The sequence below is a fragment of the Octopus bimaculoides genome, chromosome 3 (genome assembly GCF_001194135.2).
Source record: "Octopus bimaculoides isolate UCB-OBI-ISO-001 chromosome 3, ASM119413v2, whole genome shotgun sequence".
Taxonomy (NCBI): domain Eukaryota; kingdom Metazoa; phylum Mollusca; class Cephalopoda; order Octopoda; family Octopodidae; genus Octopus; species Octopus bimaculoides.
In genome coordinates this window covers 122204027-122218305 of record NC_068983.1, presented here as the reverse complement: position 1 = coordinate 122218305, position 14279 = coordinate 122204027, and the positions used below count along the sequence as shown (strand labels likewise).

Genomic DNA, 14279 nt, shown 5'->3' with positions numbered 1-14279 from the left:
CACCAGATGTGCCATCAAAACTCTTGATTGGACCATGTCAGGTGGGGGAGAAGAGCCATGCAAGGAACGTGAAAATCACGGTGGTGCACCAGCATGGCCGCAGCCACTTGGCTGAAACACATAAATAAAAAAAAGAAAAAAAAAAGAAATATATATATATATATATATATATATATATATATGCACACATATAAACCACTCTAAATTACATAACAGATAATGCACCACCACTTATTTACAATTATGAAATTATGATAAGAAATCTCCATATGAGATAAAGTAAAACACTTACAGTTTTGTTCCGTAACCGCATTATGTCAGAAACAGAACCAGCACCACAATACTCCATGACAATCTGCAAAAAATAATGCATTTAAATACTATTTTGCTTAAGTAAAATATTCATATATTTCATTAAGCCAATCAAACTGATACTGAAATAAGGAGAATATCTAGATACCTTACAAGTAAATATCTCTGCATAGTTCACTTTTGTATCATGAATATATTGGCAGAAAAATAGTAATCAGGAATTCTGAGAAAGTTCCTAACCTTCTATAAAATGAGTGATTTATCTGCTCACTGAAGAAATGGGCAGTGGCCTTAGGAAGCCCTGTGTTTAATAAGTTTAACTGTAAGCACAAAGTTCTTCACTTTCTTTGTCATGGCTCCACCTAAGAAGCAGTTGCACCAATTTCTGCTTCATCTAACTGCAATATACAAGAACCACATGACATAACATAGACAACCTTGTTGTTTTGAATTTACTCTGGATCTTCTTTCTTCTGCTAAGAATTCTTTCACTACTATAAAAAAAGAGTAGAAATACTCATCAATTTGAGAACCTCTAAGCTCAAATAATTTCTATCCATGAGTGCTTCCACAATTATTACTATTTCAATGTCTGTCAAATCATCTTTTGTTTAGCAGCTAATTTCAGTTAAATAGATCAATACAAAAATATGCTAAAGCACAGAAAAAAAATTTATCTTTTTTAAAATTAAAATTTAAAAAAATACAATCCAAAGTCTTGTTCATCAAAAGATCCAATATATCATTTTTCAGCGATTCTTCTGCAATGATATCTTTTATTTTTCTAACAGTTCAAAAAGAAAATAATGAAAGAAAAATGGCTCTGGTAAAGCTTCTTTTCTCTTAAAAAATAAAGAGAAATACAAACCAGAAGATCTGTGTTCTTAAAGTAGCTGCCATAATACTTCACTATGAATTGACTATCACACTGTTGCATTATGGATATCTCTTTTATAATTTCTTGAAGGTCTGTGTCCACAGGTACTTTTTTAATGGCCAATACAGACCCAGATTCCTTGTGTAAAGCCTTGTACACACTGCCATAGGACCTGCACAAAATACATATTTTTGCAACTTTCATTTGTCAAAATGTTTATATACATCTTTGATAATATCAAATAAAACACAATGTAAAACAGACAAAAATTGTCAATATTTTTCAATAAGCTTGTTATTCTTGCTCACTTGCTCACGCCCTCCATCCATCCGTCGGTCAGTTGGTTGGTTGGCCACCTGCCACCAACTGCCATGTTATAATTATATCAATGATTACAATGAGGTTCACATAAGTACATATATACACTTATACAGTAAGCTGGCAGGCACACACTCAAAAATATGGATTCAGAGAGGAGAAACCTCTACACACAGAACAGGAGTACGACTACCTAGAGAGAAAGTCATGTACATTTATAATGAAATGGTGGGGTGGGGTGGGGGTGATAACATTTTTGCAAGATGGACACTTTTTTTTAATGTAACATGTTAAATGGCATAAGAAATTATTAAAGATATTAGCTTTGAATTGACCATATAACAATGAACAGAGAGGAAAAAATCTGTAGCTGGTACTTACCCTCGTCCAATTTTACAAATAATATCAAACACTTCATCAGGCTGGCGTGCTAAACATTCATCACTCAATTTGAGCTCACTGAAGACAAATAAAAAAATTATAAATATCCAACAATATGTGAAATGATAAAATAATTAACTAACAATAAGTATTTAAAAGAAAGTAAATTGATATGTACGTGCTTTCATCACAATTGAAACTTAAAATTAGAAATAAAATTTATATAACTAGTGTAAAAATATTTATTATTGGAGCTTATTTCACTATATTATTTGCCTTTGCAAAGAAGCATAATGTCTTTGGCTTTCTATTGTTTTTTCTTCTTCATAAAATGAAGAGATAATGTTTATCATATTTTCATCATGTTGGAGCCTACTGTAGCCATCTGGTTTCACCAGTCCTCAGTCAAATCGTCCAAACCATGCTAGCATGGAAAGTGGACTTTAAACAACGATGATGATGAGAATAAAACTGAAGGAAAAAGCATGTTTATATCATGGCCTACATCTGCAATTTTTAAGTCAAGGAAAGAAATTTACAATATCATTAGTTGTTGTTTAGGTCCAAGTTAGCCCTGTTTTATTCTAATACTAATTGAATAGCCCATCGTTGCCGGGCAATTTTTACAATAGTAAGTCTTATATAAATTTTTGTTTATTCCATGTCAGATCATACCTTCCTCAACAGATAGGCTTCTTCATCAGGACAGATTTGTGCAATTTTTCACAAAAATACTTCGCTGAAGATTTTTTTCCTTTTTAAATTATTTACATGTCTGTTCAACCGTTTCACATGACTTTATTCATTAGAACTTATTAAAACTTCAGAAGTTCTTACAACTTTGATTGTTAAAATGCTTTGCTTTCGTTTGTTTAATAAAGATTCCTCCTCCTAATGATTTTGCTTTCATTTTGTGATAGACAACTATCATGCAGAAAATGCCAGCTTCTAAATCCTGTTTTCTGATTAGGTAAAATTGATTAAACTTTAAACCTCAGTAACATTTTTCTGCAATTTTTCTGGAACAAGTAAATAACAAAGTCGGATTAACATAGAAAATTATTTCAATATAGTAAATTTGAAAATTTTGATGTAATTCTAAAATCTCACAATATGTGACAGCAACAGGGAAGACCCTACAAAAGTAGAGAGACAAACAGTTATAGGACACTAGCAGAGCCAACAGGCGTTGCCTGAGAATAAAAGTTTTCCTTACGTAATGGAAGAATAAAGCAAAATATGTTGTATAGAAATTTGTTATTCTAAATTCAATTTATTCTTCATTGGTTTACTGGTTTAGGCAATAAGACGGTAACAGACAGAAAGACAGAAATTGCCATTTATATATCAGATATACTTTTCATGAAGATTGGTTTGCTGGTTTAGCCAATAAGATGGTGAAAGACAGAAATTGCCATTTTATCAGATATACTTGCTCGGTCTAGAAGTGACAGTGCTCATGGCCATATCCACCAGAATCAGTGAGGTGCCATTCTGTTTAAACATTTTGTAAGACATGAGCAGGGAGGGAATTCCAGAGAGAAGAAATTCTGGAAAGGAAGGACTGAGCATAGCAATTTGTGCAGGGCCAAGGTGAAAGACACAAAATAGTTGATGAGAAAAGGAGAGCTGAATGAGTTGGAAAGTGCCTGAGTGGAAGTGACATGAGACCAATCAGCTCCAAGGAGCAGAGTCCATGGTAGTAATAGTAGAAAAGGCAGAGAAGGGAAAAAGTATACTAATGAGTTAGAAGCTGGAGGGTCTCTATGAGTGACTTTATGCCAACTGGTCAAATGGTCTTTCTGTAGATGAGGTTTAAACTGTCTGTGCATGTGTAACAACATCCCCTTCCTGATATGGAAGTAATACTCTACATCCTGAACATGGTAAAAAGTCAGTAATTAAAGTATTTTCTGGCCTCAAAAAAAGGAGCCAGTCTGAGATACATTTCTATGTTAAGATTGTGTATTTGTCGTGAGAGCTCCCAAATAAGGCCTAACATTTGGAGTGGTCACAAGGTTTGTAGTTGCATGCTACTCAACTTTATGAGGAGAAAGTGTATAACAATTTCTTGGTATGACACAACTAGTATAAATCCATTGAGAATGTTTTAAGATCTCTGTTCATGTTATCAGTGTACATTTGGTGTTAAATGTCTTGATTAGAGTTGGATAACACTGGGGTGGAGAAGGTTAGAAAAAGATGAGGGATGGTATAATTAGAGTAAGAGTTGACATTGTTGACACAAGTCACTGATAAAGAGAAGAGTATAGCAAGAAGATTTAAATTCTGGAGTACACAGAGATGATAGAGTGTGGAACAGAAAGGACTTCACCAGCACACACCGCAGCATAATTTGATATGAAGCTGCTAATTCAAGAGGTGTGAAAGGAATGGAGTTCATTCATAGGCAGGCAGTTTAGACAAAAAATTCTCATGCCAAACACAGTTGGAAGTTTTGTTGATATTGGGACTGACAATACTGCTTTCACCAAATTTCTATAGGGTGAGAGCCCACTAGTGGGTAGTTCAGTAGATTTTTTGTAGAAGCCATACTGGTAGTCATTAAAGACAGAGGAGGAAAGATTCAAAGTGTTGGAGAATGTTGTGCATCTAAAAGGAAAAGAATATGTGCACTTGCTGAATGATGGTTGAGGGGTTTTCACACAGTGAGATGCTCCCACATCGCCACTACTGTGCACAGTATTAACAGGTTAAGTCTTGTACATACTTTTAAGGTTTTTCTTTGTATTTGTGATTATCATTCTTAACATAGATTTATTAACTGAGAACACCTCCTATCATCACTAACTACTTTACAGCATGGACTGCATGTATATATATGTGTGTGTGTGTATATGTATACATATGTATAATACAAATAATATGTGAGTATATGCATATGTACGTACATGTATGTACATACCTACGTCTACATGTATATATACATGCATATCTGGGTTCAGGACATCATAAGAAAACGTGGACAAAATGAGAAACAGAACATAAACAGAGCACAGAAAACACACAGGCCACATAGAGAACATTTCCTTCATCAGCTGCCACAATTCTAAAACTAAGCGTTTCGAAGAGTTAGGGAAGGACGCATTGTTAGAATGGCTCTTCCCGCGGAAACAAATAAAATTTGTAACGCGGAGGAATATAGTGGCGAACAGAAAACACAACAAGAAAAAACGAAACGGTGAAAATAAACAAGAAGGGCTATAAGGCCAGACATGAAAAAAATATATGTATACTGAACGCTGTGATGTGATGAACTTAGGAAGAGAGAAGAAAGTTTGTGCGAGCTTGGCAGTAGCCAAGATAAGAAAGGAAGCAGTAGCTGGACACATGTGACCAGCGAGGGATAAGAAGAAAGAGTGGTAGAGAGAGAGAAAAAGGGGAGGAAGAAGAATATAGGTGAGCAACGAGAGACAGGGAGGAAGAGAGAGATATAGTAGTGAAGGGGAGAGGCAAAGAACAACAGAAGGAAGAACAAGGGGGAGAAAGATACAAAGATAGAGTCGCGTCAGTATTTATATATATATATATATATATATATATATATATACATATATGTATGTATATACATATATGTATGTATATATGTATGTATATATATATGTATATATATGTATATATATATATATGTGTGTGTGTGTGTGTGTGTATATATGTATGTACATATATATATGTATAATATATATATACATACAAACATACATGTGCATGTATAAAACCAACCTGAATTTGTGTTCCTCATTACAGTTGTCTATTTTGTTGTCTCTGAAAAAGAAAATAAAAGGTTTTTTTTTTACAAGCAATAGATTTATTTAATGCAGAAACACACACATAATGATATTAATATCATAATATAAAGTTGAAGTTAGTAAGGAAATAGATGTTCAATTATTATTATTATCCTGCACGCGTAAGCAAAAGCAGGGTATTATAATCACTCATCTTTGTCTGTTTGTCTGTGTTTGCAGAATTACTAGAAAACGGCTGAACAGATTTTCACGACACTTGGTAGAAATACTCATTGAGTGAGTGGCTCAAAATGATGAGCATTTGGTTTGATTATCTTTAAAAAAAATTTTTTTTAAATCAAACTTACAAATTTCCTGATAAGTGTGTATAGATCATGATGCACCTACACACGTAGACATGTGTGCATACATACATAAATAAAAACATACATAGATATGCAGGTGTGTGTGTGTGTGTGTGTGTGTGTGTGTGTGTGTGTGTGTGTGTGTGTGCAGTGATGGATTCGTGGGTTGGGTTTATTTACAATTTGATTTCTTAATTTCACTGGAGTATAAATATCTATAATGATGATACTTAAAAAAAAAAAGAACTTTTTTTAATCGAACTTACAAATTTCCCGATAAGCAAGTTGTCATATTATCATGTTCACTTTCGTTTTCATATGAATCGACCCTTATCTGCATGTGTATAGATCATGGCGTACCTATGCACATAGATACGTGTGCATACATAAATAAATACATACATACATACATAGGTATACGATTCTTTGTGTGAGTGTGTGTGTGTGCGCACGTGCACATGTGCATGCATGTGTGTACAGTGATGGATTGGAGGATTTCATTTATTTACGGCTTGATTTCTTAATTTCACCAGGAGTATAAATACCTGTAATGATGATACTTATAAAAAAAAATTAATTCAGTTCAATTAAAATGCATGGGTAAGCAACGCATTGTAAACCATACTATAATTTGCAAAATAATGCCTTTTTTTTTTCCATTATTATTATTATTATTATTATTATCATTATTACTGAATCATTAGCATGCCAGGCAAAATGCTTAGTAGCATTCCCCTCCCCCCCAAAATTGCTGCACTTGTGGAAAAATTTGAAACCATTATTTTATTATTATTATTATTATTATGTTTTTTTTTTTCTTCTTTATTCAAATTTTTTCCCATTTCTCGCCGAGTGTTTTCCGTACACCTAGGGCAGAGAAACGTTGTATGCATTCCCAATTTACACACGCAAATTCATAGGTAAAACATGTATTTAAGAAAAAAAAAATCATGAATGGATGTTGTTTTCACAGCGATAATGCTCTTCTTAGTACATGAGTCGTTCCAGTTAGCACGATTTTTTGCACCTCCTGTAGAGATGGTAAGCCTGGTTATTATTATTATTATTATTATTATTACGTAAGGCAGCAAGCTGATAGAATTGATAGCATGCTGGGCAAAATGCTTAGTGATATTTCATCTGTTGTTATGTTCTGAGTAAAAATTCCACTGAGGTCAACTTTGCCTTTCATCTTTTCAGGGTCAATAAAATAAGTACCAGTTCAGTACTGGGGTCGATGTAATTGACTATCCCCACCCCCAGAATTTTAGGCCTCGTGCCTTTAGTAGAAAGGATTATTATTATTATCATCATCAAATGATGAACTGGTAGAATTATTACTGCAATGGTCAGAATGCTTAGTAACATTTCTTCCTGTTCTTTACATTCTGAGTTCAAATTACACCAAGGTTGACTTTGCCTCTCGTCCTTTCAGAGTCAATAAAATAAGTACTAGTCAAGCACTGGAATCAATGTACTCAACTCATCCCTTCCCAAAATATTTCAGGCATTATGCATATAGTAGAAAGGATTATTATTATCGCATGATTTTCTCCAGTTTTGATGCTCTTCTAGGTTTTCTATATCGTATCTCAGCTCCTTCCTGCAGCTTAGAGGCACAACACTTTTCCTCAGTGCATGTACTACCCTAATCAAAGGGACAAAAGAAAACTTGGTGTGTAGTTCCAAAAACGTCAAGGACTGTTGCAGAGTTCTTTAAACCCATGCTAATTTAAAGTCACATGCTTTGTTTCTTTTGTAAGTGTCCGGAGATCAAGTTAAGAAGGAAGAGATGGTAATAAGATTGACTTATCTATTAGAGGTTACTTATTTTATTCAACTTTACAAATAACTTTTCACTGACAGTAAATATAGTTAATTTTCTGCTTGAGTTCATTCTGCAAAATAGTCAATTGCTTGTTAAAGACGACGCTCTTTACACTGTGGGAGAGAATTGGGTGGTAGACTATTGACCATCTTGAATCTGTAGGTGTTTATAATATTTTTATCATTTTTGCACTGGTAAATATTCCACCTCAGTTTTTATTTTTTGAAACTTTCAGCTTTTTGCAGTAGTAACTTCAGGTAATTTTTCTCCAATGGTATAAGTACATACTTCATAAAAAAATGGGTCTTTTTTATTTTGTCTTTAATGTTAGGAAAGGGAACTATTGTATTGATAGTTATTTTTAAGTATAAACACAGTGAAACATTAAATTGAATGATTACTCAATACTTTTCTGCATATCATCATCAACATCATTTAACAACCATTTTCCATGTTGGCATGGGTTAGACAGTTTTACAGGAGCTGGCCAGCTGAAGATCTGCCCAGGCTCCTTGACTGCTTTGGCATCTTCTCTGATAACCTCCCTATTAATACACTGCACCTCTTGTGTGTCCATAGCTTACACTGGGTACATTGTATGGAGTTCCTGCCTACACCTTTCCTACAAATCAAACAGTTTTTTTGTTTACTAGAACCTTTGCTAAATTAATCTTAAGGCCCTTAAATTCCAGGTTTTGCTTCCACACCTGGAATTTCTCTTCTAGCTCTAACATGGAATCTGCTATGAGGGCAACATGATCAGCATATAGTAGTTCCCAGGGGCTGCACATCTTGAATTACACTGTTATGGCCTGGAGAACAATGATGAAAAGGAAGGGACAAAGGCCTGAGCCTTGATGAACCTCTACCTGTACACCAAATTCTTCACTGTACTTGTTAACTCTCACCTTACTAACAGCATCTTTGTACATGGCCTGTACAGCTTTCACCAGCCACTCATTTATCCCTAGCCTCCTCAGAGCCCGCCAACTTGCTGTAGATACCATGCACCAGAATCATGAGCAAGTCATCCCCATCTGAACACTGTTCTCATGAAAATCCAGAAAAGGCTTGACAATGACAGCTTGCAGATCTACAACTACTATGGTATTCCTTTACCAGAGACAAGTATAGTTGAAGTAGCTAATATTCCAAGTGTACTTAAAGAAGAAACAATTTTCAATAGACAAGAACTGTAAGAACTTCTGCCAACTTTGAATAGTGAATAAAGATTAGGTTTTAACGAAGTTACTAGGTTCATAAATGATAAAGAAGAAAAAGTTCTATGCTTGAATGCAAGTGGAGGCACAGGGAAAATATATGTAATTAACATCAAACTTGATTACCTCAGGTTTAAGAAAACATTGCAGTTGCTTTACTCTTCATTCTAAGATCATCATGATGTGATTTCAGAACTGACATGCTATCTTACAAAGAAAGATGCCACATAAAATTTATGCAACAGGCAGACCTCCAGTTATTGATGAGGCCACTATGGGGTGTAAACATATCCTCAAGTGCCTTGATAGGTGCTTGCTAAATGTGCAAGATTAAAAGATTTTTCAGTGAACTCATTGTATTACTGTTTGGTGATTGGAAACACTTTTTTCAAGCTATACATCATAGTGTAAGATTGTAAATTGCTAATGCAACACTAAAGAGGCTGTTTCTTTGGGAAACACTAAGAGCTGATAACCAAAGAATTCTTACAGAAGGTACTTCTGATGAAAGACAGTTTGCTAATTACCTTCTTGATGTAAGAATAAGAAATGATAACATTTCAGTCGAACAAAGCCAAGGTGCATTCGAAATCAAACTACTAAATGACTTTTGCCTTGAAAATGGTACTCTTTCAGGTCCATGTGATTTTGTGTAAGCTGTCCTTGAAAATAATTTCACAAACTCTAGGATATACACAGGCAGTCACACAGATCTTAAAAGAAAGAAAGAAAAGAAAAGGAGATCAGGTGATACTGTGGTTGGATCTCACAAATGCCTACAGGTTTATGCCACATAAGCTAGTAGAGATGGTTCCTTAAAGACTTGTCCCCAGAAAGATCAACTTCATTCAGGATTACTTTCACAATTTCCAGATGAGATCATTTCAGGATCCATAGTATCAGAGTGGCACAGGTTGGAAAGAGATATTATAACTGGTGGTATCATTTCAGTAATCCTTTTTGCCTTTGCCATGAACATGGTGTCAAGCCAGCAGAGATAAAGTGCAAAGGACTCCAAACAAAAATCCAGCATGCATCAGCCACAATCATGGATGGCCTGACTGTAACAATTATCAACAGATGCTAGTGGCAGATAGATCTTTCAGAAATTCAAGAAGCTCATTCCATGAGCAACAATGAATTTCAACCCATGAGAGTCAAAATCTATTGTACTGAAAAAAGGGAAGTGATGGGAAAGTTTTCAACACTGACAGAACAATCAGTCAACAGCTTGGAGAAACTCTTATACAGCAGCCCGATGGATAGAGAACCAGCAAAGACCTTGAGAACTGGCTTAAGAAGAGTGACAAATTTGGATTACCCAGTTGCTTCAAAACTTGGGTATAATAGCATGCCATCCTATCCAGGGGTTTGAGGCCCCTGTAATTATATAATGTCAGGATGTCAACTGTGAAAACCCTAAAGAAGATCAGCAGGATTTGGATCAACTAACACCTTATGATTACTCTTCAACACCTCTCAGAGGAAATAAGAAAAGTCATGAAGAACAGAGATTACAGAGACACCAAAGTAGCAGGAACTGGCATTGAAATTTGCACTGGAGAAGGAGAAGGAATGAGGCAGAGAGATCTTGTTGGAACTGTGACAATAGAGCACTCAGGCTGGAGCTACTTTCCAATCTACCAGATTGTTCACCCCAAAGGAAAAGAGCAACAAAATCTCCAAGAAGTTTGCATAGGCAAGCAGGATGGTGGGACTCAACCAACAAGGAATGTGGTGGCTCAACATACAGCAGTGGAACATAACTTGATAAATCTATGGAAGGCTGACATCCAGCACATCAGATTTCTGATCTAGGCTATCTCCAGCACTTTAACACATTCAAGCTTTCACATGTGGAGCAAAAGTACCCTCCTGTCCTTTGTGCACTGAAAGAGGATCCCTTTGACATCTCCTTAGTAACCTTAGGTGATGACCACTATCATTAACAACATAGTCAAACACTCAAGGTGATTGAGAAGGTGATAATAACAGTCACTGAATTCAGCAAACCCCAATCAAGGATGAAGACTATCACTTTTCTCAAAGATGGAGAGAAGCCCAGTGCACTGAAACATCAATGCTCATGCCCACTTTCCACTGCCCCAGACTGGCAGCTAAGAATGGATCTCACAAAACAAAGTTTCCAGAACACATCATATGTCACTCTACCTAAATAGCAATCTTCTCAAACTCTACCAAGTAAGTTATCATGTGGAAACTAGCTATTCCATTGGAAGAACACATAGAGGAGGCTAATGAGAGAAGGCCTGCCAAATACCAGGAACTGATAAGGGATATAGAAACCGTGGCTAGCAGGCACAATGCAGGGCAACTGAAATACTTGGCGAAGGTTCCATGCAGTATTCACTCTGCACAGGTCTGACTGAGCTTACTTACTGGTGCAGCAAAAATGAAGGCCATAAATTAATTCCATTACTGAATCTGCAGAGAAGGCTACTAGGTGGTTTGGATAGAGGGCTGTACTATTTGGCATTTCCGCCGGAAGCTCCAGTATGAATATTTCAGAGTGTTTGGGTGTCAATCTGAGAACAGTGCAATCAGAGGACATGTACCGAGAGTGATAAAAATCAAACATCCAGTCAACATCATGATTAGAGTCACCAGAAGGCTCAGAGAATGGTATGTTGGAGGGGTAGTAGGTGAGGGGAAACAGGAGATAGGTAATGGCAGTGCAGGTGCAGGGAGAGAGAGCAGAGGCACAGTCCATGGAACAGCCCTGGCAACGGCTGTGTAGATAGAGGTGAGGGGATATCCATGAAGGATGAAGTGGCGAGCCGCAAGTTGAGACTGAGTCTCAAAGTCATGGTTGTCACTGCAGAGCCTGCGCAGACGGAGGAATTGGAAGTAGGGGATGGTGAGCTTGGTGTGGGTAGGGTGGGAGGAAAAGAAGTTAAGGTAGGAGTGTGAGTCAGTGTGCTTGTAGTGGATGGGGGTAGTGAGAGTGGAGTGGTGTATGTTGACAGAAATGTCGAGAAATGTGACAGAAGTATTGGAAATAGTGCAGAATTCGAGGGCAGGATGGAAGGATTGGACAAAAGAGAGGAAAGAGTCCAGTTATTCATAGGAGAGTGAAGTCGCACCAATACAGTCATCAATATAACAACCATATAGCCAAGGAGGGGGACCAGTGAATCGTGAGAATATTTGGGCCTCAATTTAGCCAACAAACAGGTTCGCATAATGGGGGCCCGTTCTCGTTCCCATGGCCACTCCCAAGATCTATTGGTAAAAATTCCTTGCAAACAAGAAGCAGTTGAAGGAGAGAACAAGTTCAGCCAGACAAAGAAGTGTGGAGGTGTCAGATTGGGGATTGGGTCAAAGGTCCAGAAAGTGTTTAAGTGGGAGACACACACACACAGTTCAAATTTACAGAAAACAAAAGACGAAGACAGGTGAGGGAACAACAAGCAAATATATTAGTTTGATGTTCAGGAGGAAGAGAAAAGTCTTTGACGTTCTGGGCCTGAACTGTTCAAAAGAAAAGATTGAGAGGAAAAAAAATAAAAAGGAAAAAAAATGGAGAGCAAACGAAAAAAAAAACAGAGGCAATGATGATTTATTACATCGATATAAAGGAAGACAATGTAATAAGGGCTATAGATGAAATGAACCCAAACTCAGCTACTAGCCCTGATGAATTCCAAGCAATCCTTCTAAAAGTATGTAAGCGAGTCCTAGCAAGACCACTGCAGTCCCTCTTTCAGAGCTTCCTTGCATCTGACAAACTCCCAAGAAAACTGAAGGAGGGTAAAATATGCCCTATTCATAAAGGAGGTAGCAGAGCGGAGGCCAAGAACTACTGACCTATCTCTCTGACCTCGCACATCAGCAAAGTCATGGAACAAATAGTCAGAAGAAAACTAATTGCCTTCCTTGAAGAAAATGACTTGCTACCTGACACCCACTTTGCAAAGGCCTTTGATAAAGTCGATCATGGAATGATATGTCACAAACTGTGTGATCTCGGCATAGTTGGAAAATTGGGAGAATGGCTTCATGACTTTCTGAAGGATAGAAGTCAGGTGGTAGTAGCCAATGGGGCCACCTCCAATGACACGCAAATAGTGAGCGGTGTTCCGCAAGGCACCGTTTTGGGACCACTATTGTTCATAATGGCCCTCTCAGACATACCCTCAGCCACACAGAGAGCCACGATCACAAGTTATGCAGATGATACAAAAGTCTCACAGGTAATACAGAACCATGAAGACACTATGCACCTGCAATGTGAGCTGGACGAAATATACGAGTGGGCTGAATAGAATAGCATGCAGTTTAATGCTGCAAAGTTTCAAGCCTTATGCTATCAGCATGCAAAACTAAATGCAATACCCATTAAATACATTGGACATGGAGGGATTGCCATCCCAGAGGCACAGTCAGTGCGAGACCTGGGCATTTACATGACACTACATTGGCAATGAAATGCAGGCGACTGACTGGATGGGTTCTTAGAACAAGAGATCAGGAAACGATGACAGTCCTCTGTAGGACACTTGTCCTAAGCCACTTTGACTATTGTTCTCAGTTATGGTCACCAACCAGTGTCAAATTAATCTCAGGACTTGAAGCAATCCAACGAAGCCACATGAAGAAGATAGCCTCTATGCAGCATATAAGCTATTGGGAAAGACTCAAGAGATTAAGACTCTATTCCTTAGAGTGTAGGCGAGAAAGATATGCCATAATATTCATCTGGAAGATCCTCGAAGGACTTGTCCCAGACTTTGGCATCAACAATTACACAAAAAAAAAGAACTGGGCACCACTTCATAGTGCCAAGGACTCCAAATTTGCCATCAAGATGTAGGACAAGATACTGCAATAGCCTGGGCTTCAGAGGTCCACAACTCTTCAATATCCTTCCGAAGGACTTGAGGGTGGATGTAGGTATCTTCAAAATAAAGCTGGACCTCTTCCTGTCAAGTGTCCCAGATGAACCAAATTCATGGCAGGAGGGGCAGATGAGGGCAGCTGCATCAAACTGTCTCATGCACCAAATATCAATTCCTGAAAAGCATTCATGAAGTAAAATTATGTTGCAACACCAAATGGCGGTGTCCCAGCATGGCCACAGCTCATGAGTTGAAACTAGATAAAGTATGAAAATGAATATACATATATATACATATATATATATATACATATATATATATATACATATATATATATATATATATATATATATATATATATATATATATA

The 14279-nt window shown here is 36.9% G+C and overlaps 1 protein-coding gene across 1 annotated transcript in view; it reads right to left on the bottom strand.

Moving 5' to 3' along the window:
• The window catches only part of LOC106870147 (serine/threonine-protein kinase 3), a 37103-nt gene that overhangs the window by 15881 nt on the left and 6943 nt on the right, over positions 1 to 14279 (bottom strand). The window contains exons 2-5 of the mRNA XM_014916148.2: positions 5633 to 5674; positions 1889 to 1966; positions 1181 to 1361; positions 293 to 355 (exon numbers count right to left, since the gene is read on the bottom strand). Of these exons, the coding sequence (XP_014771634.1) occupies positions 293 to 355; positions 1181 to 1361; positions 1889 to 1966; positions 5633 to 5674 (364 nt within the window). The remainder of the gene's footprint in view (positions 1 to 292; positions 356 to 1180; positions 1362 to 1888; positions 1967 to 5632; positions 5675 to 14279) is intronic.